Source organism: Amblyomma maculatum, chromosome 1, assembly GCF_055883805.1.
Source record: "Amblyomma maculatum isolate TAMU_Amacu chromosome 1, ASM5588380v1, whole genome shotgun sequence".
NCBI classification, from domain to species: Eukaryota; Metazoa; Arthropoda; class Arachnida; order Ixodida; family Ixodidae; genus Amblyomma; species Amblyomma maculatum.
The window spans coordinates 380,166,165-380,192,893 of NC_139344.1; the positions used below are offsets into that span (position 1 = coordinate 380,166,165).

Here is a 26,729-nt window from a genome sequence, read left to right on the forward strand (position 1 = left end):
CGCGATCCGCCACCGTGATCCTCTACCGCTCGTGGGCTGCACAAGCTTATTGGTTCCGATGCGGCAGGTCAATGTGCCGACATCAAGTATGTGGCGCCATCTGTCGGCATCAAAGTGATCCGAGGATGCGCAATGGAACGCGCGGTGGCGGATCACGGTTGCGGATCGCGGATCCCGGTGTGCTAAATATCTCTAATAACACTGCTCGTTCCTACCGACAACGTGCTACCAGATAACCATTTAATGTTTTACTCTCGATTATGGGAGGGGCAGCTAGCTCCACTTCTCGCATACAGAGATGAAGGTGAAATGACGCTCAGAAATGACGTCTACGGCTTAGCTCAGGAGTACGCGATCGAAGTCCGAAGATATTGCTCCTTTGGTTGCTATAAATCATTACGTTAGAAGCCATTTGAAAGTAACCTTTACCCCCATCCATGGGCATGAGCCTTCCTATTAAATAAAGGACGCTCAATCAATCAATCAACCAATTAATCCATGTGCTGCTATTTTCAGTGACGCCACAAAGAACGCGAGTATTCGCCGCGAGATCGATCTAGAGGTGGCGCCACCGTCGCTTCAATAGTGGGGATCGGCAGCCGGCGGCGCTCGCAGAAACCCACGCGGCGCATGTCTGCCTCCGAATTTACGGCGGGTTTGTTGGCGATGAAAACGTGCCTTATGCAATGCATTAGCTATTTACTGTTTAGTGTGTTCCAATATTGCAGAAAAAAATCCGTAGATTTCGTCAATGCAGCAAAAAAAAAAAAAAAAAAAGGACGCGTGGATTTCAGCAAAACAAGGCACGCAACCACACGTATTTTAGATTTACTGGCATCGCTTTGCACGCTTTTTGCGCTGTACGACGCTCACAGGCCTGATAATTCGGTCTGAACATAACATATCGCCTTTTCAACAGCGTGCGCGTGTCTTATATGAGTGAGACCGACAAATTTAGTGTCAGGCGCACAGAGATACAAGGTTCGTGCTCTTGCTCTGACCTGCAGTACTTTAGAATGAATCGAGGCAGCCTGGTTCACTATATCGTATTTTATTCGAAGATTAAGCAGGTTAAATGTAGCGCTGACAGCGTACTGCCGGCTGGTTGCCGTAGACTGAGTGGACATAAACTCTGGATAGACAACCAGGCACATGTATTCCCCAAAAATGAGATTACGCCCACACTGTACAGGAAACTTCGCCGCACATGAAAGCTCACGTGTAGAGCGGTGAGTGGATTGAGTTTGGACAAAATTTAGGACTATCAGCGATTAATTTTCAGTAACGTTAAAGTGCAAGCTACGTATCAGCTAGTAGCTGCGAAGGCATCGTGAAAACTGCGCCTGGTCACTGTCATGCTCTGGCAAGGAATTTTGAAGGTTGAAGATTTTCTTATCATTGTAATTATTGTTGAGCAGTTACTTGGGGGCGCTTCTGTAGTTTACTTCCAAAACAGGTGCCGGACATAAAACTATCCTGAAAGATATGAAGTTCATCTTATCATGTGACTATAATATATATTTATTCCCCAACTAAACACCGATGGTTAAGCCAGTATGAAGCTATTTTACTCCCCTTGTCAGAAACAATCCGTTTGCTCGAAAGACAGCATAGACGAAAATGAGTTCTAATTATTCTAATGGGCTACTAGTGTGCATGGATCTATGTGTATTACGTAATATTTAGTGTAACAGGTACTGCGAAGATTTCTTTCTCAAATGTTCGAGCATTTCTCTAAAGCAACATGTGCTCATTGCCACTGTCATGGATGCGCAGCATCCTTCAACAGAAAAAAAAAAAAAGAAACGAAATGCATATATAGGTTTAACGAAGAAATTGGGCATAGGCAAAAACCAGATGCACGCGATAAGGGACAAGGCGGGCAATGTCACCACGATTATGGACAAGATAGTCAAAGTAGCCTAGGAGTTCTATACAGATCTCTACAGTAGCCAAAGTAGTCAGGACTGTAACGAGATTGGCGGTAGGGAAAAACAGTCAGACGTTCCACCAGTGACGAAGGACGAGGTCAAGAAAGCATTAGAAACTATGAAAAGGGGGAAATCAGCTGGAGAGGATCAGATAACTACTGATTTGTTGAAGGACGGGGAAGGGGAAGGGAGGGGGGGATATCGTACTAGAAAAACTGGCCACCCTGTATACGCAGTGCCTGGTGTCTTCGATGGTACCGGAACCATAGAAGAATGCAAACATTATCCTCATTCATAAGAAAGGGGACTCTAAGGACCTTAAAAATTACAGACCAATCAGCTTACTGTCTGTTACGCATAAGGTACTTACTAAGGTAATCGCTAATAGAATCAGGGCAACCTTAGACTGCAATCAAGCAAAGGATCAAGCAGGTTTTCGGAAACGGTACTCTACTATCAATCATATCCATACTATCAACCAGGTAATAGAAAAATGCTCGGAATAAAATCAGCCCTTGTACTAGCATTCATTGATTGCGAAAAAGCATTTGACTCGGTTGAAACCTCGGCGGTGATGCAGGCATTGCGAAATCAGGGGGTAGACGAGCCGTACGTGAAAGTGCTGGAAGATATATATATAGTGGCTGCACAGCAACCATAGTTCTGCATAAAGAAAGTAACAAAATTCCCATAAAGAAAGGTGTTAAGCAAGGAGACACAATCTCCCCAGTACTATTCACAGCTTGCTTAGAGGAAGTATTCAGAGACTTGGAATGGGAGCAGTTAGGGATAAGGGTAGATGGAGAATACCTCAGTAATCTGCGATTTCCTGATGACATTGCCTTGCTAAGCAACTCGGGAGATGAACTGCAAATAATGATTGATGACCTAGACAGGAAAAGTAGAAAGGTAGGCTTGAAAATCAATATGCAGAAGACTAAGGTACTAATGTTCAACAGCCCCGGGACTATATATATATATATATATATATATATATATATATATATATATATATATATATATATATATATATATATATATATATATATATATATATATGTGTGTGTGTGTGTGTGTGTGTGTGTGTGTGTGTGTGTGTGTGTGTGTGTGTGTGTGTGTGTGTGTGTGTGTGTGTGTGTGTGTGTGTGTGTGTGTGTGTGTGTGTGTGTGTGTGTGTGTGTGTGTGTGTGTGTGTGTGTGTGTGTGTGTGTGTGTGTGTGTGTGTGTGTGTGTGTGTGTGTGTGTGTGTGTGTGTGTGTGTGTGTGTGTGTGTGTGTGTGTGTGTGTGTGTGTGTGTGTGTGTGTGTGTGTGTGTGTGTGTGTGTGTGTGTGTGTGTGTGTGTGTGTGTGTGTGTGTGTGTGTGTGTGTGTGTGTGTGTGTGTGTGTGTGTGTGTGTGTGTGTGTGTGTGTGTGTGTGTGTGTGTGTGTGTGTGTGTGTGTGTGTGTGTGTGTGTGTGTGTGTGTGTGTGTGTGTGTGTGTGTGTGTGTGTGTGTGTGTGTGTGTGTGTGTGTGTGTGTGTGTGTGTGTGTGTGTGTGTGTGTGTGTGTGTGTGTGTGTGTGTGTGTGTGTGTGTGTGTGTGTGTGTGTGTGTGTGTGTGTGTGTGTGTGTGTGTGTGTGTGTGTGTGTGTGTGTGTGTGTGTGTGTGTGTGTGTGTGTGTGTGTGTGTGTGTGTGTGTGTGTGTGTGTGTGTGTGTGTGTGTGTGTGTGTGTGTGTGTGTGTGTGTGTGTGTGTGTGTGTGTGTGTGTGTGTGTGTGTGTGTGTGTGTGTGTGTGTGTGTGTGTGTGTGTGTGTGTGTGTGTGTGTGTGTAGTGGCTGCACAGCAACCATAGTTCTACATAAAGAAAGTAACAAAATTCCCATAAAGAAAGGAGTTAGGCAAGGAGACACAATCTCCCCAGTACTATTCACAGCTTGCTTCCTCATTCCCCTTCCCCAGTGCAGGGTAGCAAACCGGAAGCTTTCCTGGTTAACCTCTCTGCCTTCTCTCTCTTTCTCTCTCTCTCCCTCTCTTAGAGGAAGTGTTAAGAGACCTGGAATGGGAGCAGTTAGGGATAAGAGTAGATGGAGAATACCTCAGTAGTCTACGATTTGCTGATGACATTGCCTTGCTAAGCAACTCGGGGGATTAACTGCAAATATTGATTGATGACCTAGACAGGAAAAGTATAAAGGTAGGCTTGAAAATCAATATGCACAAGACTAAGGTAATGTTCAACAGCCTCGGGAAGGATCAGCAGTTTACATAAGGTAGCGAAGTACTGGAAGTAGTAGGCGAATATGTCTACTTAGAACAGGTAGTAACCGCAGATCCGGACCATGAAAAGGAAATAACAAGAAGAATAAGATTGGGATGGAGCGCATTTCGCAAGCACTCGCAGATTATGACTAGCAGCTTACCGGTATCGCTCAAGAGGAAAGTATACAACAGTTGCATCTTACCTGTACTCACCTATAGGGCTGAAACGTGGGGGCTAACCAAGAGGGTTTTACTTAAGTTGAGGACAACCCAGAGGGTTATGGAACGAAAAATGGTAGGGGTAACATTAAGAGATAGGAAGCGTGCAGAGTGGGTCAAAGAAATAACTCAAGTTACCGACATTCCAGTGGAAATTAAGAAGAAGAAATGGACATGGGCAGGACATGTAGTGCGAAGAGAGGATAACCGATGGTCGCTTAGGGTAACAAACTGGATTCCAATGGAAGGAAAGCGTAGCAGCGTGCGACAGAAAGTTAGGTGGGCGGATGAGATTAAGAAGTTCGCAGGGGTCAAGTGTATGCAGCTAGCACAGAACTGGGTTAATTGGAGAAATATGGGAGAGGTCTTCGCCCTGCAGTGGGTATAGTCAGGCTGATGATGATGATGATAAGTTTAACGCGCTATGCGACATCTATATGACGGTTGATGTAGGGGTGCACTCGATCGGTGTCGTTGACCATGTGGGATTGTTTAACGTGCATTCAAATCCCACAGCCGAGGAGCGCCTTTCGAAACGTCTGGGATCGAACCCCCCGCTTTCAAAATCAGCTGTGGAGCACCCCTACCACTGAGACACCACGACAGGGGATTAACAGCAAAAATAAATAAATAAATAAATAAAAAATAAAAAATACTCCGACAACTCTATCGTGGATACAGAAGGCACAGAGTGGCTTCTTCAAACTGGATTTTGCTATGGAGCAGTCTGCGGTCGCATGTTTCAGTAACTGCGGTATTCCAAACAGAAACTAGAATATACGATTTTTGAGCGTTTGCATTAAGTTGTATTGACGGAAGCAACCTGCTTTGCTTTGACATGGCGCCTAACGACAGCAGCGCTTCGCTTGAGACATCGCTTGTCAAAGAATCTCAAGCGCCGAAGACCGCGACTGATGATGTCCTTTCCAGCGTGACATACTTCATATGAACAAGTAATTTTTTTTTCTTAATGGAGCGTGGGGTAATGGCCTGTTCATATTTATTTTGCGAGAGGCAGATATATAAGCAAAAGCGCACAGGAACTGCGAAACAAACAAAAAGCACTCTTGTACACGCCGCACGCGCGAACGTAAATCACTGCAGGCTAGTGTTCCTGTATAGCACTTACAGGAATACTACTGCGGGCTGGCACGCAACGCCTATAAGCATCCACACTGGGTAGGGTTCGCCGCTATGACGCTAGCTGGCGCAACGTTAATAGCAATGAGCCGGTGACTGCTCGACTTCGAGGCCATAGCTGTAGTGAAAGTACGTACCATTGAAGGTGTACAAGTCGTCGGTTGCTTCCACGGTGCTGGTCCCGAAAGCGAGAGGAGTCCGCTTTACGCACCGCATCACAAATAGATGTTCGCCGCAGAGCAGTTTTGTTTTCCGAGGTGCACACACTGAATTGTCTCCCTTCATGTCGCCCATCTTCAGAATATTGCGCAGTTGCGCGGTTTGGGGTGCGCGAATGTTTCGCGTTTCCGAGCTGCACAGTAATTTCCGGTCCCTCTTCTGCCAGGCTCAATTACACTACAGACTCAGCGTCTGGGTTTAGCAATCGTTTCTCGAAGCAGTCTGAAATCTGAGCGTCGAAAATGTGAGGCGCAGATTGTGGAGTGACTGGAAATCGCGGTAGTGTACCAGTCATGATTTTAAATTGCCTTCAGCCATCGTTCACTAAACCGGTTCGTCAGCTGGCTCACGTTAAAAAGGTATACATCGAGTTCTTTTCTTCCATAAGTCGACTTAGGACTGATAGCGCTGATAGGTGGTGTTGGTCTGGTCCGCATGAAGCGTTGTTCTGCCCGCGAATTTGTTCCGCGCATGAAACGCACGCCGCCGAGAACTTTCTATATCGCGGGCGTTCATCGCACCGGCTTCAAGCGTCCGTGATGATGCAAATTTGGCGACGCCGATCCTTTTCTCTCCGGCTGCGTGCGTTTTACACGCGATCATTGTGCGGGCCAGGCTTTATTATGCGGAACGCGGCTATGACGTACCACGACACTATACAAGCTTCGTGCAACATTCATCAGCAAAGAAAAAGCACGAACAAAATGTGAACCAGACATAGGCATGCATAGGCATGCAGCTGCAAACTCCAAGCGCTGGCACTCAGCAGACGGAATTGCGGCAGGGCTATACGGCTGACATTAAGAACAGCAAGACCATTTTAACTGAAGGTCTGAGGCGGTCAAAAATAAAATTGAGATTTTCGTTGCTTCATATGGGGAGAGTGTGAGAGAAAATGAAACGTAAAACGCGAAATGCGCAGAAAAAAAGTGCATGTTTTCAACACTTCATTTTTAGACGTGGCTTCTGGCAAACAAGACAGAAGTGCGCCTGACCGAGTGTAGGTGAAAACGTCTCCGGAAGATACTTTTTTGTTTGATATTATGTTATGGTATGAATATATTCATCTTCAACTATCCTTATTACTGACCACGTTCACCGTCCCGTCATATTACAAGCAATGGATCCGATCATTGCTCGAAGACCCCGGGTATCTCTTTTACTGATTTTATCCCGCTATCCCTCATGTAATACCCCACTCCTGGGGCCTTTGAGGTGTATTCTAAATAAATACTGCCCCGGAAAAAAACGTCCTCGGAAGAAACGGCCCCTGAAGAAGCAGCAACCAGGAAAAAACGTCCCCAAGGAAAGAACTAGAGTTAAAATGCTTTCTTCGGGTACTCGCATGAAAAACAAAGTAGACATTTTATGCCATTCTCTTTGCTATGAATTAAATGTAATTATCATATGGAACCTGTGTCCTCTGGACGCCCGAGATGTTTACAATAACTGCGTAATAGCATGGTGAAAGATCTATCTGGATCTTTACACGTTGCGTAGTTCCTAGCACCGCAGCTGGTTAAGTAATCATTAAGACAGGTCTAATCATCTTGGTAGTACTGCCCACTGAGAACGGTACAAGCGGATCGGTGCATGGTAGTCTCGGGGAACCGCCCAAAGCAGAAGACGTCACTAGAATTACCTCAAAGACCTCCTGGTGACGAGGGCTAACCGTTCGACTGATGAGGGCGTAGAATAGCGATAGTAGTAAAATACTTTATTGAAGCGCGACACTGAAGCGCCGAATAGATCGATGGCCTGCTGGACGAACAGGCGCTGTTCCTCTTCACCCTCCGCACCAAGCCAGTCCACCCAGGTCCAGATAATCTTATGGTAGGAGGTGGGAAAGAATCCCGACTGCAATGCAACCGGACATGAAAATAGGCAGTGTGAAAGGTTGACATGAGGGGAGGGGAAGGGCGGTTGGGGCATGATGGACCCCGACGGAATTTGTAGAGATATAGCCGTGCAGAGCTTATATGAGTGTATTCAACTGTATTTGCCGAAGGATATGAGCCTCCCGAACGGAAAGATTAGGATGAGGGTCGGGGTAGAGCTAGCGGTCTAAGCGAGCAGCATTGTAATATTCGCTTATGGTGGTGCGAAGAGACAGTCTCGACCCACCCTCCAAGGATCTTGGCCAGGGGTTGAACGGTGCCCAGTTACGAGTTTCACGGGCAAGCTGGTTCGCCAGCTAATTGCCGTCAATCCTCGAGTGTCCAGGGTTTCATCGGAGGAAGACGGGGCAGGGCTGCAGCGCAACAAGCCTCGAGCTCCGTGGACAGATGATGTGTTAGACGTTTAGACTGAATGGCACGGACAGCAGCATGAGAGTCAGTGTATATAATATACTGAGGCACAGGTGGGAGAGAATGGAAACTTTGAATGGCATGAATGATGGAGAGGACCTCAAGCGAGATAATATCCGGAGGATGGAGAAAGGGGCCGCTAGCGTTTGTGACAGGGGTAGACAGACGAAGATGAAAGAGGACCTGGCTTCCGGACCCGCGAGGAGCCACATAAAAGGCATTCGTGTAAGCGACTCCATGGGTATTGAAGGGCGGACTATGATGAGAGGCAGCAGCATGTCGGCGGCTAGCATGCAGGACCGGCGACATATTCGCTTGAAGAGGTAAAAGGAGGTTAGTGGCCTCTGGAGGGGAAGGAGTTGGCAAAGGGACTGACTGGATGGGGGAAATGTTAGCCTGGTTGAGAAGCCAGCGTCCATGAACTGTGCAGGAGAGGCGAGCTATCTGTCGGTCACGGTGAAGGGAAAGGAGACTGCGAAGAGGATGAAAAAGCCCGGTGGCATAAAGCTTATTGGTGGAAGTGGCTATGGGAAGACAAAAAGCAGCTTTATAAAGACCGTGAAGAGCTGTTGCAAGTGTCTGGCTGGCCCTGGGTGAATTAAAGATATGATATAAAGTAAAGGAATTTGTTAAGAGCTAGAGTGTGAGCCAGTCGACAGGCGTGAGCTTCCCTCAGGCCAGAGGACCGTCTCACAACTCGGCGAAGTAAATGCGACAGACTGACAGGTAGCAACAGCCGCATGGAGAGCCCGGACATTTTTGGCGGCATGCAGAGGCATATGCCAAGAACACGACATTGAGAAACTTTGGGGATTGGGGAGCCGCCCAATGTAAGGGAGATCAGTGAGTTGTGAGCTCGTTGAAAGCAGTGTGAGTCAAAAGTAGGAGTTTGACTTCTCGGGCGCGGGAGACAGACCTGCATGGTCAAGAAAGCAAGAAATGATATCCAATCCCTGCTGAATGGTGTCTTGAACGTGACCAGGAGATCCACGCGAGCACTACAGTGTAATGTCGTCAGCGTAAAAAAAAAGCGCTGAAGATCGGGAATAGATGATAACTGAGCCGCGAGAGGAGACATGGCGATACTAAAAAGGGTGGGTGAAAAAATGGCTCCCTGCGGGGTTCCGCGGGTGAGACGGTGGGGTGTAGAAGTGAAGTTCAATATTCGAAAACTGGCTTCGCGATTAGAAAGAAAAGCTCGAATGTAGTTATACACGCGGGAGCCGCAGTGGGTGCTGGAAAGGCAGGTAAGAATATGGTCATGGGAGACGCAATCGAATGCCTTGCGGACATCGACTGTGACTAGGGCGTGAAGCTGAGAGCTACCACAGGTAAAGAAAGTATGCTGAAGTATGAGAAAAGGTCCTGTGCAGATACGCGCGAACGAAAACCAATGAGGGAATAAGGGAGCGAGTTCGAAACCTCCAAATGCCTACTAAGCCTGGTGAGCGCCAGTCTTTTCATCGTCTTGCCGACACAGGAGGTTAGAGAAATGGGCCGGAGATTTGAAAGGGCTGGATGCTTACCAGGTTTAGTAATGAGAGAAATAAGTGAGGAAGTCCAGGACGGTGAGGTCGTTACTGGAGCGTTCAGAGCGGCGGGAGCTGGAGCCCGACCGATATTACGTCCAGGCGAGATCTGGCAGGCTTCGCGGCCTTGGCAGTGGTGCCGACAGTTTCCCAGCCGTCGTCCGGGGATGGAGTGAAGTCCATGGTCGGGTGGAGTGCAGCAGCCATGAGATCCAGCGGGTCAGAAGAGGCGCCAGCCATCACTTCATGGAGAGGAGGCCAGTCTGAAGCAGACGACACAGCTGGTGGACCGTGAGGCGGCGGCGCAGGCATTTGAGACACGGGCTCCCGGGTGCGCGTCTGAGATGTATGGACGACGTTCGGCGGCGATAAGGCGGGTACAGCAGCCACCTGCGGCTGATGCAGGGTGCGACCAGGCATGCCGGCAGTGTGCGCTCCTGTCGGCTTAGCGCGGCGTGGCACCGCTTCAGTCCTCTTAGAAGTCCTGGCTAGATGTTCAAAGGCCTGACCTTGGTAAAGATGGTATCACCAACGTTAGGGATCGCTTGATGCGAGACTCGAAGCGTTTAAGTGATAAAAGTAATGACGGTGTGAGTAGGGCGAGGATTAACCGGTCGTGCACCATGCCCACCCTAAAGCATCACTCCAAGCTTTTGATCTGGTAAAGCCGGTGGTCAGCTCGCCTTTTCCCCGCAAAAAAGCGAAGACGAAGCGCTGTCACCACATTACCGCTGCCATCATTTTTCTTTTTTTTTTTTTTTGTTATGAATGCCCGCCTCAGTTCGATGTTCACGGTCACCTCCAAGCCGGCAAGTGAAACCGCTGTAATAAGTTAACATACATCAATCAACATTGCAGCTCGTCACGGGGAAGTGCAGGTCTTCAGCCGGCCGTTCGGAGACATTTTTGCCTACTTCGCCAAAAGGGACATTTTTTTCGGGGCCGGTTCTTCCGGGGACATTTTTTACGAGGAGGTTTACTCAGGGCTTTTTTTTTTTTTTTCCGGGGACGTTTTTACCGGATCTCGCGCCTGACTACGCTTGCTTTGCTGAACGTCCACAGGGATGTCCATGTTGACACATCACGTATCATAGACTGCTTCTGAAAATAAATGAAAAAAGAACAAACCCGGAGGACTGAATTTTTGTGAAATGAGTGTCCGCGGAAAGCAGTAAGGTTCGAAGCAAGAGCTATATTGGGCGAAGATGCCTGTCTCACTTTTTGCTTAGTTACCTTTTCACTTCATGACTGGCGCCATCATTTAAGTTATTAGTAATGTATGATAAATATAAACTGATTACATGAGAATATTGCTCATGTGACTATTAATATTCAAAGCATCTTCATTTATTGTTCAATAACAAAGCGCACAAAAAATTGTAGCACAAGGAGTAAAAATAAAAAGTTTGTATTTTTTTTTGCAGACAGAGAGAGAGAGTCACTTCAGTCTTTCAGCACAGTATTAAGTGCTCAGTAAGTCGGTGGCTTGTATAATACGCTTTAACCAAAGCTGTACGGACATGTCTGTGGCCTAGCGGTACAGCCTCTGACTTCAGATTCAAGAGAGGGTTCTGGGTTGAATTGCCATCTCACCTACCACTTCAGAGGCTACCCAAGTAGACCACTTCTGCCAACTCGGCCAAGTCATGTGGCCTTGTGACATCACACAACCTGCCAACCAACAGGTGCACTGTCGTGTCACCTGCCAAGGCATGCTCGTGGCTTATCTCTCTCCAAACGCCAACAGATTTTCTAGAAAATGGGGTCTTTATGGCGTTTACATTAAAATGTATTTACCAAGGGCTAGAAAATGTGCATGAATGTGCTATTTCACCACTTACGTCTCTGCAAGACAAAATCCCTACACTGACACCGAACATATTAAAAATCATAATGTTCTTCCCCTCAACTAGGAACACCACGAACGGTTAATAAAAAGAAAAGCAACAACTGCCCACCACACGATCAAAACCACAGGTGGACTAAGTGCGCAAAGGCCCTTAGCGAACGGTATAGCTTCCAGACAGTTTGCATAGCAGGGCCGGGGCCGGCATACAGGTAAGAGTCATGCACCAAGGTTCGCGAGCAAGTGCAGCAAGCGAAGGCAACCAGATGGGTTGAAGCGGCAAGGAAAAAGCCCATCACACCGTGGCATCCAATGGAAGCAGTCCATTGCAAAGATGGACTGCTATGCCAACATGAGAGGAAGTGGCTGCTGGCGGAGGCACGCTGTGGTGCTCTACGGACGAGAATGTGGCGAGCACGCTTCATGGCAAACTAAAGACATGCTCCATTTGTGGTGCAGAAGAAACACTGCAACACGTGGTGATAAGCTTCAGTACAGTTATACCTTGGGCCAGCACGGATTCAGTGTCGGCGGCTGAGTCTCACGACGGACGCGCGAAGCAACAAATCATCCTGCACATTGGTGGAGTGAGGCCTCAGTGGGGAGGTCTGCTCCTGTTGGACCTCAAACGTGCCTGTGAGGATCTGAACTTTGTGGACATTTATTTATTTTATTTTTTACCTTGTCTTAATCACGTGGTTGACGTCGCAGTCTGCCCGTTAAAAAGGGTATAGCCACTATCACAATCACCGTGCCCCATTCTGCCCAAATAAAATGAGCGCACCAGGAGGATCCACCCTATGTTAACAGATCAGGATGACTAAGAATCCGTGGAGAGGTGTTGCCTTAATCAGTTTCGAGCGATAGCAAGGAGCAATTTTTAAGAATTTGTAAGTTATGTCCATGCAGAGCTTTAAAGTTGACTATAAAAGCTTTTCAGTGCCTCATTACGAAACTGCACGTTTTACAGCAGGTCCCCCCCCCCCCCCCTTCCCTTCACCTAACTTTATAAATCTGCAGCCCTAGAGCATTTAAATTATTTACGCGTCGGAGGTGAGTCGTGCGGAGATGGTGCTGCATGGGCTCCACTAATTATAGTTTTTTAAGACATACTTTTTTATCACAGCCGGACTAGCTGTATAAGGAACCGTGAAGTTGTCCGGAATATGTGAATATCCTTTGTTTACCAGGCAAATAGTCCATCTGCCCTTTTCGACTCTTTTATGATCCCCGACCAAGAGGAGACAGCTAAGCCTAACCAACGGGCAAGCCGGCCGAGACACACTCGGAGCCGGCATTTACCCCAAGCCATCAGAAAGTTAGATGTCGTTGAACGTCAACTTGTTCCAGAGGCGGAGCTCCAGGGTAACAGTTGGATCCTAGCTGAATTTGCTACGCAGAAGAAATACAAGAAGAAACGTCAGCTGAGACGCCCATACAAAAGAATGACAAGTCAACCAATGAGGGAAGTAGCTGTCAAACCGAATCCACCGCCGTATACAAAAGGCAGGAATTTACCAAGGCTACGACTACACAGTTGTACTATGACCAAGGACTCCAATAGACCTCAAGCTAATCTCCAAAGTTGAGGTGGCGGAGTCAATTAATATGTACCACCCAATGGCTTTCCGCTGTCGAAGCGGTTACCGAAGACCGTTTCAGGGTACAGCCTAGCAATAACACCTTGACAATCAGCACCCCAAATCTGGACCGGGCCAAACCCTACCGGAAACTGCGATAACAGACCGAGATGTCGAAGTTGCTATATCCACTCCCCGCAGGCTGAAGACTGTTCGAGGAATTGTCTTCAATTCTTATACCAGAGAAACAGACCAAGAAGTTCTCTGAGAACTTTGAGCCAGAAATATGGACCTCACTATCCTCAATGCCAGAAGAATGGGCAAGACCAAACATTTCTCCATAACATTTGCCAGGCAGACGCTCCCTAAAACCATTCAATACCTAATATTAGACGATTTCATGTACCCCTTCCACGAGAGCCGAAGCATGTTACAACTGCAGCAAAGTGGGCCACCGTGAGGACATCTGTCCTGCAACCAGAAAGCGACTATGCTGTCGATGTGGCAATGACTACGCACCACCGAATGAGGGAGAAGACCACACCTGTACCTTTTCGTGTATCACATGCGGAGGGAAACAATTCACCGGAAGTAAAGAACTGCAAGTTCCGGTTCCAATATCAGCTACTGGGAGCGCACGAAAAAAAAGAAAGCAAGCAAGAGACAGTCGAGATCTTACAACAAAGACGAATCTACAGCGAACCCAAGAGAATCCTCACCCTTCCCACAGTGCCTCTGACACCTCGTCCAGGAGCAACAGTCACTCTCCCAGTTGAAGACGAAGCCAGAGCCCGAGAGTTAAGGGCGTCTTTTTTAACCATGATGGCGAAATTGAAGACCTCAATATGCAGGTGAGGGAGCCAATGCGAGCCTTAAAGCAGAACTTGCTGCATTTCGATTCCCAAACTCGGGGGACAACACATGCTACCCCTTCTTCATAATCCTACACAGCTGCTGTCCAGGCACAGCCAGAAAATAGGAACGCATCACCCAAGCCTAAACTGTCTAATCTTAGACCCTCCATACCTACTGATAAGGCTATGGAAGTCGAAACCCACCAGAGACAGATCTGATAAGAGAACTCCAAAGCAGATATCTCAATACCGGTAGCAACTCCAATGCCACCTATGAAGAACAAAGGAGTTCCTAACGAAGGCTTAGCCATAGATATCGTGGACGCAGAAATTTAGGCCACTATTGACCACTCACGTGCTACCTCGGCACCACAGCCAGATGGCGTAACCTATAAAATGCTAAGAAGCTTAGACCTAAAGTCATTCTCAGCAATTAAGGACTTACTGGACATTGGAACAAAGGTGAACTTCCGCAGATGTGGAAACACGAGAAGTTTGTCTTTATTCCTAAACCCAAAAAGAAAATAGGCAGAAAACTTAAGGCCCATCGCTCTTATGTCGTGCCTAGGTAAATTTATGAAACATGTTATTCTAAATAGGCTTCTGAACTACATAGAAGAGAATGACCTACTGCCCAGCTCAATGATTGGTTTCAGAAGTCAACTCCTACACAGGACGTAATGCTTCAGTTGCATGAAGTAAAAGACCCCCTAACAAAACCATTCTTGCCTTGGATTTGGAAAAAGCTTTCGACACCTCTCACGAAACCATTCTCCAAACCTCTTCAACATCAATGCAGAGAAAAAAACCTTTTTTTTACATTCGCTCCTTTTCTCAAGAAGGACTACGGAGCTAAGTATCGCAGGACTTAGACCGGACAAAATAGCAATAGGAGAAAGAGAAACCTCATAAGGATCAGTCCTCTCTCCCTTCTGATTCGATGTTACCTAATGGGTAAGAAAAGGATCGGATGCTCGCTCACACAGAGGAAACGCTTCGAGAAACATTGAATGTAGTCCTGTCATACGCTAACCAGATTGGGCTGAAATGCTCAAAACCCAATTCTGAACTACTAGCAGTCGGAAGGAAAACGCAAGAAAGGAGACATCTGCACGGACTACCCATACCTACAGTCAATGCTCTAAGAGTACTCGGGCTCTATATCCAGAGCAATGTCATTATTAACAGGCTGGAAATAACTGTGCAATAAATCACAAAACTGATACACAAAATAACGGCTAGAAAGAGAGGAATAAAAGAGGCAGACATTTGTCGTCTTATCCATGCCTTTTTACTAAGCAGATTCATATACTCAGCCAATCTGATAGAGAAATTGAGTCATTAGAAGCACCTACAAGGCCGGGCTAAGCCTACCCAGAAACTTGATCAAAGACCCGATCACAGCACATGGGACAGCACAGCTACAAACGACTAAAGCAGGCAGACAAACTCTCAACCATATGGGAATCAATCCTAGCCACTAGCCAATCACCCAGGGCTATTACCAAGGAGTGCGTGACAAAATTACCTCCAAATCTTTGCCCAAAAACATGCATCCCACATTCCATGTAGGCAGGGGGAAAGCTAGAGCTAGGACCCTAAATAGAAAATAATCTCAATCATGATGAGGTGGTGTACACAGACACCTTGGACTACAGTACAGCTGAAGGTGCTTTTGCCATCTGTGTAATTAAGCCGCTTCAGTCAGTCCGCTACTCGGACCAAGCCGAACAAGCCGCAATCGCTTTAGCCATTGCTACAACAGATGCGGATATAATTGTAAGCGGTTCAAAAACGGCCGTACATAACTTCTCGCGTGGCAGAATATCAAATACTGCTAGAAACATCCTCACGTATAACAGACTAGACAGAGATATAGAACTCATATGGACACCTGCCTACTCAGGAAACAGAGGCAATGAGGCTGCTCATAAGCATGCTCCAGGCTTTGCCGGCCAAGCGGCAAGACCTAATGACGAGGAACCCGAAATGAAAGGATTGCTCACATACAGCTACCTTAAACAACATTTAAAACTCTCTAGAGAAGTATACCCACCACCACACAAATCACTAACAAGACAAGAAACTGTCTCACGAAAACTACAAACCAACACCTTCCTCAACCCTGCAATTTACACACATTTCCAGACAGCATAAGGACATCCTGTGCTAGGTGCAGAGAAAGAGACCTTAATCATATTCTACAGGACTGCTCAGGGGGGACACCTCCGAAGGCTGTCATAGAAAACCACTTCAGAGCACCCATCCCATATCTTCACCAGTGCCAACACAGCTCTATATATTGTTTAGTGAAGTGGTAACCTGGGCTAGTTGATTAACATTCATCTTTTCCACAAAGGGGTTACTGCGCTAAAAAATACACAGACAAAAAAAGGAGTGGACAGGACGTGCTTGTTTATATTGTTTATGCTGTTTAGTTTTGTTGGTTCAATTTATAAAGTTTGAAGTTCCAAAGCAACTCGGGCTACGAGGCACCTAGTAGAGGCCTCCAAAAATTGTACATTTCTTCCTTGTGCACGGACATCCCACAGTATGTGGGCACGTTGCCTTTTGCCTCCATCTAAAACAGGCAACTGTAGCCAAATGTGCACACCCTTAGGTCAGCAGTTGGGCGTCCCAACCACTGAGCCATTGTAGTGGGGCATTGTGCAACGGTTTAATTTACATTGGAATAAACGGAACCATGCGGTAGGATTTACTTCGTTCTTCCCTTCAGGGATTACAATGCGAATGCAGAGTACTACGATGTAGTCTCGGAGGCCTACTACTAAGTAGATCATTGTAACTGCTCTAATTGGCTGCTTCTGTGTATATGTCCTCAAATGAGAGGCTGGCAAGGAATGAGACCACCACTGATGCAAGTTGCAGAAAATCTGCCTTTATTCTGTGAAATCATCACCCCCCTCCCCAATTCACACAAGAGTGAAAAAAAAAAAAAAAAAAAAATAAAGACAATCTGAGAGGGGTCTAAGGTATTACGATGACCGTGTGCGTATGGCAGGATGGCCCGCTCGCAAAGCATGCGTCATGTGCACAGCTCCACCAAGCCCCCCATCCAACATTTTATGCTTTATACAAGAGACATTGACGCAATTCCATTTCATCATCATCATCATCATACAATGCTTACAAGAACTAGAAGATGCATCTAAGGGAAGCCGCAAGTTCAGGATCCACAATGAAGAGCAGACGCCCTAGGTCTATCGACATGCAATTCTCGTGAAATACAACCAGGGAATCTTATTACGTTTTTTGATTTCAGGAGGAGTACCGACAGAACCATCAATTCATGCTACCAGAGACATCACACTTAATCCCATTCACTACTGCGGAAAAAGCAAGCGCAATAGTCACTGAAATTTGAGCAAAAAGTCTCTATGGACTGCCTCGCATGATGCAAGCGACACGGAAACATTGTAATCTCAGAGGCTGTACACAAAGCATGAATTCCAAATGCAATACAAATGTATTAGAAGCGTATTACAATACACGAAGCTTTAATCAGAATTAACAGAATCGACCTGCCCACCAATTATGCAGATACAGGGACAGCTTTTGGTTCTGAATAACTCTGATACCAATGTTGCCACAGCACAGTCCATTCCACAGAATCAGTGTAACAGAAATACTGACTGTACAAACACAAACGCAGCAAGACCTATTTTTGGTAACAAACTCTACAGAAGAAGTCGTCCAGATTAAACGAGGATCGAAACTGTGGACAACAGGTGGTTAGAAGGGAATCGCACATACTATACACACGCAGACACACACAATACCCACTGCAGAACGTGAACAGGCCGCTTCCCCGGAGAATAGCATCACCTCTGTGCGACCGTTCGAGTCTTTCCCCTCCCGCCAATTTCAGTTAGCCACGCTCACAAATGCTGCCGCAGAGCTGCCTTGGGAATCATCGCAAGAGTGACTGCTGGCCCGGGCCTTATTCAGCGACCGGAGGGCCTTTTCGCGCAACTTTCGCTCCAACTCCTCGGCAGTCTCTTCTTCTGACCTCTGGAAGGAAGAGTGGCTCCCCGTAAGACACACGCGACTTTTTTTTTTTGATCTGCAAAGATTTGAATGCCCTCTACTTTATCCCATGCGGCCCCAGCTTCTTCTCTAATCAGACCTTTCAAACAAACATGAGTGAACAAAGGAGTTTGCTTAACGAAGCACAAAAGAACTGCGCACATTTGGCTGTAAATCGAAGAGAGCTTGAAACAAAGGGCAGTTGTCAATAAAGTGGAAATTGTCTACCTTGTAGCTGGTGCCTCCGAAGCTTTTAATCCATGAATAAAAAATGTACACAAAGTCTAGTCATCAGTGTTTACATCTTCCAAAGCTGAAACTCATATCTGATCACATCTTCCTCTTCCCAGAGATTACGACCGCTATGTACGTAATAACCCATGTACACAGAAATCAGAAAAAAATATTTTTTAACAACTTCAAAGCAGCAGTCAATAACATGTGACTATGCAAGACACCACATGTATTGATAACAGGACAGGAATAACTACTGCACCACGGGTGTGCACAAAGAAGGTTCCCGCCATACACAGCATCGTGAACCTAACGACATAAAAGATACTAATCATGACGGAAACTTTCAGACATCGGAACTTTGGGGTGCTTCAGAGTAGCGTGTACAAGGCACGCTTAGGCTTAGGGTGCAAGGCTGGATATACAAAACACTTCCCCACACCCCTGTACAGAAAACTTGTTGAATGGCTTCGGCAAATAAAAACAAACAAAGGCGCAACCTGGGTGACGTCTGATGAGAGGCATCCACTATGTAGCTAGATCTGAAAGAAATAGCGAATTTGGCCACCTTCAGCAAAATCACAGAACAGCCCTACTACAAGAAATGACAAGCATGCTTAGAATTTCAAAAATGCAAATTTCCATACTAGCGCAACCTCCACACCTTTTTTTTTCACAAACATTTCAATGATAAGCAGCGTACCTTACCCCACGTAATCAGCAATCTTTTTCCTAAGCTGACGTAATTTGAGGCTATTGTGAATAAGGCACATTTCCACACTCTCACCCCTCCACTCCATCCTTCTTGAAAAGGTCAAGCAAGGTTTGTCCATATTTAACTCTGTGTTAGATATCATCACACAGCTCCAGTAATTCGCTGAAACTGCTGCGGTTGTGGAAAAATTGGTTGTGCTCAGCATCTAGACTAATTTGCATAGTTGTTGAAGTAGTTCAGAAAGTACAGAGGCAAAGATAACGAAACATATGCGGAAGGATAAAAGGAAGGAATGTTTCCTTAACTCTCTCACTCACAAGCAGTCGGTGATCCCTGGCTACATGGGACGCTACAGTGCCCAACTATTTTGTGAACAGGCCAAAGCGGCGACTCTATCGACACTTGACCTCCATTGTGCTCTGCCATGAGCCACCTCTATAATCTGTTTTTGTGTCGTCTGCAGCTAAATCGCCAAAAATATTTATTGAGATAGACAAGGTCTGTACAATGTTAAAGCACTCACTGTGGAAACAGGTCATGCAAGCTTCTCGTGCATGCTCATTTTATGAGACACTCAGACCCACTTTGCCTCAGGGAGGGGGAAAGCCACAAGGCTTTTTACCACTACTCGTGACACATGATGAAGCAATCCTGAAAACAAAACACGGCAGAGGCAGAGGCAGATGCCAAGCATTACATCTAAAACCCGCTACGACAATTTCCATCAGGCCCTATGGGCGCATATACTTCACTGCCAGTGTTGTCGAACTCCCTTGACCAGCGGAATTCCCAACAAGAAAGTGATGTTAGCAGGTAGGTAGTATCTGAGCAAAGTTGAGTTCACAGTGCGCCGGACACATGAGCAATCCTACCGCAGGTCCGTTTTGCCAGTACAAACTAATGTTTCTGTTCAAAACCATGACACAAATGAATAACCGAGGTAGATGCTGGCAGCCACAAAACTATACTTGCAGCGCTTGCCAGTCAAGGGTTACCAATGGTAACAAATCATACCTAGTACAAACGTGAAGGACCCAAAATACATAATTATACACACTGCATAAAAATGAAAAAGCAAGGGCCTTTTCTCCTTACCTCTCGCAAGCACTCAGTCACTACCAAGATGTCGCATTAGCTAAAGGTGAGCTGGGCATAGCGAGCCAAGTGTAGTAGTTTAACGTGGTTAGTGAGACTTGGACTACCGGCGAGTCACGTCGTTTATTCATGCTGCGCTACCACGAGCAGCTGATCACACGATAAAGCCTAGAGACAGATTTTATTACAAGATTCTCCTACCTGTGACACCTGACCCAGTACTCGCGGCCGCACTGCATAAATTATGCAACCTACTGGTGACCTATGCCACACTGAACGTGCGGAGGTTGCCGGTTCAAAACATTCCACTAGCACAAGCACACCCACTTTGCATGTCTGAAAACCAACATACATTACTCAGTGCTTCGAGCAGGGTGACCACACAGAAACGGTAGGGCACAAAGCAAAAATACACAACTAAGGCATGCTCACCTCCTCATCAACTTCCTCTCCTTCTTCGTCGTCTTCGTTGTCATCACTCTTCCGGCTAGACTTCTTGTGCTTCCTGTGCTTCTTGTGTTTCTTGTGCTTCTTGTGTTTTTTCCTCCGCTTTCGAGAGCTCCCCTCGGACTGCATGCAAGCAAAGGTCACCATCACTCCCGCACTAAAAACAAGTGCCTCAAGGCCGGCACAAATAGAGCATTAACAACAACCATGCAAGACTTTCAGCGAACTGTGTGGCACGACTGTACAATAGGACTACTGAACAAACTCACATCACTCGATTCAGAGTCCCTCCGCCGCTTTTTCTTTGGCTTCTTTGAAGAAAGTCGGTCAGAGGAGGCCGGGGGGCTCTTGGCAACCACCTCCACCTCTTCGTACTCCGATTCAGATTCAGACTCCGTCTCCGACTCTGGTTCCTGTCTTGCCGCTGGCTTTGTCGGGGGTTCCGGCTTTGCAGCGGGCCGCCTCGCCTCGGCGGATTCTCGCTCCTAAACAGAGAGCAACAGCACCGGATGATTGACGCTGATAAATTTTTTCAATTTTAGCTTCACCGATTCTCTTTGCTTGCACGTAAACTCACCACTTCTTGGCCAATTTCATGCTGATTAAGCAATTTAACACATGGACGAAGTGAGAGCACACTTTGCGACTAAAATAAGTTTGACAAGCCATATACAACCTCACTATTATGCAGGGTAAGCACAATCTTCACAAGGACGCCCAGACACATTAAAGTCGAGTCCACTTATAACAATATTCAAGTGCCACAAAATTTCCATTGTTATAACCTATAATTGTTATAAACAATTTGCACGAAAAAACAGCATAACAACTGCAGAAACTGCAACTGCAGTGAGATGCGAGCTCCGCCGAGACATCGTTTGGTGGCCCCGAAAGGGTTCTTGTAAAAAATACGAGAAGGTCGACGCGGCTGCCCCTCAGCTTGAAAAATCCCGAAGTAACGCAGGGGTGAAGAGAAAGAGAGAAAGACGATACTTTTATTTAAAAGCAGAGGAGATTGGAGCACTCAGGCCCCTGGGGTGAAATCGCCGCAAGCATCTCACCACGTACATCTCACTGGCTTGCACGAGAAAACCCCATGTCCGTTAACCTTGCTTGCCTCACGTGAAGCATGTCGACATCCTTCTCCATGGCATCTAAATACACCACGTAGTGCAGCGGAAGGTCCCTCGCGAAAACAAAGCCCCAGAGGGACTGAATCAACTGCAGGGCCTCTTGCAAGAACAACGTTGAGGCAGCCTGCCCTACCGCGTCATCGTCGCTGTCGTCGTCAGGCGCCTTGTCGAAGGCGTTTGCGCCCACTGTCAAGCGAGAACTTTTCTTTGTCGAACTTCTCAGAGGAGCGGGTGATCGTCGACACCGTCGGTTGCGATAGTGCGTACTCCTTCGCGATACTGCACTTGTCGTCTCCAAATCGATAGCCGTGCCATGCGCTTTCTTTTCACTGGCAACCTTGTCCGATAATCAGCGGATGAATCAGCCATCTTACGTTTCGGCGGAGATTCAAACGAGACAAAGAAACCGCGTGGCCAGGAACGACTTCGACGCAATCAACTTGTACAAACAACCAAATCCGTTTGCAGAACTGCGCAAAATGAGGGGCGAGCGGGTAAGTGAGTGGATCAGCGCTGTCGGCGCGTTGGCGAAGTCCATTTGTGTTTCGGAGGGTGGCGCAGCGCAGAGCTATGGGCGCAGTCCATTTGTGTTCCGAGGGGTGGAAGGGCAGCGGGAGAAAGGCGCGCGGGCTTACAATGCGGAGAAGGCAAGAAACAGGTTCTATTGTATGAGCGTGCGGCGGGGAGGGTGCAGAAGCTGGAATTTCTATCTGTTTTTTTTTTCTTTTCAAGGATTTCGCATTCAACTAACTTTTGGCACGAGAACTCAGGAGCGAGACTTCATTGTTATAACCAATAATGTGGTACATTGTAGTAAGCGGGTTATTTTACTATAGAAAACAAAAAAGTCGATGGTACAGCAGGTTTTCATTGTTGTGACCGATATATTGTTAAAACTGGTATCGTTATAAGTGGACTCGACTGTATATCTAAAGGTAACAAGATGGCCGGATAAAGTGTGTTATGAGATCATAGTGAAAGCGGAAAGATATGGCTTACAGGGGTCAATCACTGAGACACAATCAAATCCGCATACAGTCGAACCAGGCTATATCGAACCCGGATATTTCGAATTTGGGTTATATCGAACTCACATAATATCCCATTGAAAATCCCATGCAAAAGTATAGAAAAGCTGCATCATATATCGAACTCAATTTCACCGGTCTTTCGATATACTGAACTCCGCACTACGCATAGCACGGTGCGCCTTCCCCAAAGACGATTGCATCACCCTCGGCCGTTTGCCCCGTGACGTTTTCAAGCCACGCGCGGAAGGAATGAGAGAGCACTGTTCGGCGGCGGTTGGTCTAGGACAGCGCCGCGCCCTTTCCCCAAGGGCACCCGCATCTGCCGCGCCCCAGCACGTGACGTTTGCAAGTCACGTGCGTGAAGGAATGAGAGGGAACCAATGCAGCCATGGTGTTCAAGAAAGAGGAAAAAAGCAATAGAGCGAAGCGCGAGAGTGTGCCCACTCTTCTGCCAAGCTTTATCTCTCCTCTTCCACTCTCTTTTCCGGTCTTCGTTCGCAGCGGCATGCACTACGCATGCGCGGACAAGCCAGCTCAGCCCATTGCAGATGCTTTCTTAAGTGTGTGTTGTGAACACTCTGCGCGCGGCGGCTGATGTGAAATGCGCGTGTCTCGTGTCGTCGTGCTGCACGTGCGTCAGCTACGGCGGCTGTGGACGCAGAAGCGGCAGTTTTTTTCTTCCTTTTTTTTTTTTGCGGGAGTCATTTATCTTTGCAGTCTTGCTGAACATGCGGTGTAGCCTAATCTATGACGGCAGAGGATGTTAAGAAGCTACAATCCTTTTTTTTTTTCTTCTTTCGCGAGTCATCCTTATTTAGGCTGAACATGCCGCGCAGCGTAAGCGATGGCGGCTGCGAACGTTATGAAGCAGCAGACTTTTTTATTTTTGAGAGTCGTCCATTCTTACATCTCTGAATCAACGAAAGCACGCGGTCAGCTGGGATCATGACACTGACTTAGCATTGTTTTCTTCAAATGACATTTGCAGCTATCACGCTTCCAATGATTTTGTGGCAGTGCACTACGCCCGCCCCAAGCGCGGCGTGATAAATCGAACCAGGCACGCTGCCAAGTTCGCTCCCTCCCACCGCAACATCTATTAAAAGTATAGACAAAAGATAAAACACACCGTGACGTTATCGCTGCATAGCATCTTGCCGCGCTGCCAATAAATGAGCAGTGGATGCGACGGTCGAAATGGAGGGACGTGCCTCCGAACTTCGTTTTTTCGAATTCTCGGGAGCAAAAGTAGGGGATGGGTTCATTAAGCGACTGGGCTGATTACGTGACAAATACAGTATCATTTTTCATGATCACAAGCGGTGTCTCAAGCCGATTTCTGCATATCAAATTATCAATATATCAAACTATTTCACGATCCCCTTCAAGTTCGATATATCCGGGTTCAACTGTATATCAAACTCGCAAAAAACAAAAAGAAAAAAGAGGGGAATTGGTTTGATATACTATTGCTTAACTCGATACAAATCATTTAACGAATTAGACAAATTCACAAACCACACCTTATTAGAAAGGGTCCATTATTTGTTAAATGCATGCAACGCGGGAGTATTAGCGTGAGAAATAGTTGCCGATCTTCTTTTGCTTTTTAACTTTGAAAGCATTACTTAATATGCACTTCTCAATGTTGTCAAGTGACTGAGAGCAGCTGAGCCCCCAGCCTTCTATGGACGCACAGTGGCGGCGAACAACGCTCAGCACACGAAATACATCGGAACATGATGGTAGGTCGGAACTCGTTGGGTTCTCGCAGTTACTGCTGCCAGCGAGATCCCTAGCCAGATCGGCAACGATCTTTCCGTCAGCGAGCTCTTTGGTAGTCGCAACATGGTCGTCGACGGAGACGAAGTCTGTTGCTGTAGTTCCATCGCAAACGGCACCTGGGAACTCTCACAAAACTTGGACAAGCGGCCGAAGCTTGGTTGACCCGTCGACGTTGGTGGCGAGTAACACTGATATTCGGTCGGGCTTTACAGACTTTCCTGCCGCGGGCCTTGTCATCAAGACAGGACAGCGTTTCTTTGTTTGAAAGCATTTGCCAAAACAAAGCAGTCTCATCGGCACTAAAAATATCAAGGGGATGGTACCTTGTCATAATGTCGCTCCAGTTTTCTTCAATCTATTTGTGCATGCTGCCCACGTCCACCGTGCAGCTTTCACCGGTGGCAGCATAGCTGATAATGCTGTGATTCTCTTGAAATGCTGCAGCCAAGCTGAGCCAGTCAGGTCTGTTGAGCGAAGGATTTTGCTTTCTGTTCAATCGCTGGGCCAGAAACAGGGACCTAACACCCACGAACCACTTATACACCATTGCCTCCACGTCTTCATATGCAGCCGTCCGTACTCGTCGAGCGCTGGTAGCAGCAGGCCTATTGTCTGCATTAGACCCGATGTCTGGCTTAATTTTCAGTACCATACTCAGCATGCTTCTAGGGATGCTGTACACTGCGGCGACATCAGTCTTTTTTTCTCTCCGACTTACACTCTCCTGATTATCTTGGCTTTGAGGATATTGGTAAGTTCTGACATTTCGTGGCAGCCCATCTCTAACAGAGTGGACGAGCACTACATTTCTACAACGCAATAAAGCGCACAATCTTCAGCAGTTAGTGAGGTGATCGCACGTAGGCACACGTGGCTGTGAGTGAACACGAGAGAGAAAGAGAGCGGTCGAACCACTTTTGTTAGGGGGTGGCCGTGGGGCTATCCAAGGGAGCAAGTGGAGAGGAGGTGGTGACAAAGACTGCCCGGCCGCCTTGCAAGAAAGCCAACTTCTCGGGCGGTTTCGCGCTTCTTGAAGTTCAATATATCGCTCGTGGCAGCTACTTTTGTTTGATTTATCTGTACTTTTTGCTATATATTCTCACTGCAACATTACGGTGTTCATAAATTGTTTGATACAGGGGATAATTCGATGTAGACAGGTTCAATATAGTCGGGCTTGACTTATGAAAAAAAAAACGAAGGTTTGTACAATTTTATTTACACACTGAGAATTAAATAAATCTGTGAAGCTGCACCAAGCATTAAAACTCGCCACTATTGTCGTATCTCGCCACATCGTGGTAAAATGTTGCTCGTATGTCGTTGAGCGAGTATTTTTTTCGATCTCAAGGAGACATTAACTCGAAAACATCACTACAAGAAAGCTCGTCAACTCAGCAGCAGGCAGTTCAGGTGTGAAAACGGCTATTTTTCTGCGAGTAGTGCTTTTTACGTATCGAATCAAATATTCATCATGTCACTTCACTATCAAACTGAATACTTAGTACACGTCGCGATGGAAGAACGAGCTTCAGAGATCGTAGAGTGACCTCACTTACTCGTGATAAACCATGGTCTCTGCTAGGCTGCCTCTCGGGATCCCTGCTCTTCTTGGCTGGCGGAGATGCCTCCTTGGAGGCTGGCCTTCTGTGCGGAGGTGAGTTTTGATGCCGTTGGCTGCCCGAGTCTGGTGGTCTCACCTGCACAAAGGCATAACACAACATGTACACTAGCTCGGCCAATCCCCGTCGCACATAAGTGAGTAATCAATGCACCTCAACATTACAAAGGGCACCAGAGAGTGCCGAACATCAACCAAAGGTCGGAAGTGGGGTTTGTTTGGATTAACATGTGTGCACAAATGATAAACAAGTTTAGTATGACAAGGCACTAACAAAGCTAGGAAAAAGACTCTGCCCCAAAGTGCAAATGGGACTTCAAATGGAAATGCCTCAGCGGCCTCAGCGCACTGAACAAGAAAGGAGTGACTTGAAGCTCAAAACATGGCTCGAGTTCTTTGAAATTTTTAAAGAGGGACACGAATATTTCGGATAAAAAAAAAAGAAAAAATCGTGAAAACATCCAGTTTTAGAAAATGAGATTGTCGAAATCAGTAGCTCTTTACCTACATGCTAAGTTTCTTGTCTCTAAGATCAGTATTTTAGTCACAATGCCAATTTATATGATCGGTGTCACCCGAATTCGGGCCGAAAATAGCCCCAAAACAACCGTATTCAGCGATACATAGCTCCCACTTCTTAAGTGGCACCGTAGCCATCTTGGTCTCATTCGAAAGAACCACCTTTCGTCTTCAAACTGTCACCTCTGCTGCTTCCACTCGCCTATCGGTAGCATAAATAAAATACCAAAAAGAA

General features: G+C 46.6%; 1 protein-coding gene across 6 annotated transcripts in view; it reads right to left on the reverse strand.

Moving 5' to 3' along the window:
- Positions 1 to 16,750: 16,750 nt before the first annotated feature.
- Positions 16,751 to 26,729, reverse strand: part of Srrm1 (Serine-arginine repetitive matrix 1) — a 49,330-nt gene continuing 39,351 nt past the window's right edge. For 4 of the 6 annotated variants that reach the window (XM_084592906.1, XM_084592911.1, XM_084592926.1 and 1 more), the window contains 4 exons: positions 25,914 to 26,054; positions 20,675 to 20,890; positions 20,391 to 20,528; positions 16,751 to 17,899 (listed from right to left, as the gene is read on the reverse strand). In XM_084592906.1, the coding sequence (XP_084449032.1) occupies positions 17,753 to 17,899; positions 20,391 to 20,528; positions 20,675 to 20,890; positions 25,914 to 26,054 (642 nt within the window). In that variant the 3' untranslated portion in view covers positions 16,751 to 17,752. Of the gene's footprint in view, positions 17,900 to 17,932; positions 18,691 to 20,390; positions 20,529 to 20,674; positions 20,891 to 25,913; positions 26,055 to 26,729 lie in introns of those variants that run through there. The other 2 variants (XM_084592919.1, XM_084592916.1) reach the window with 2 other exon arrangements.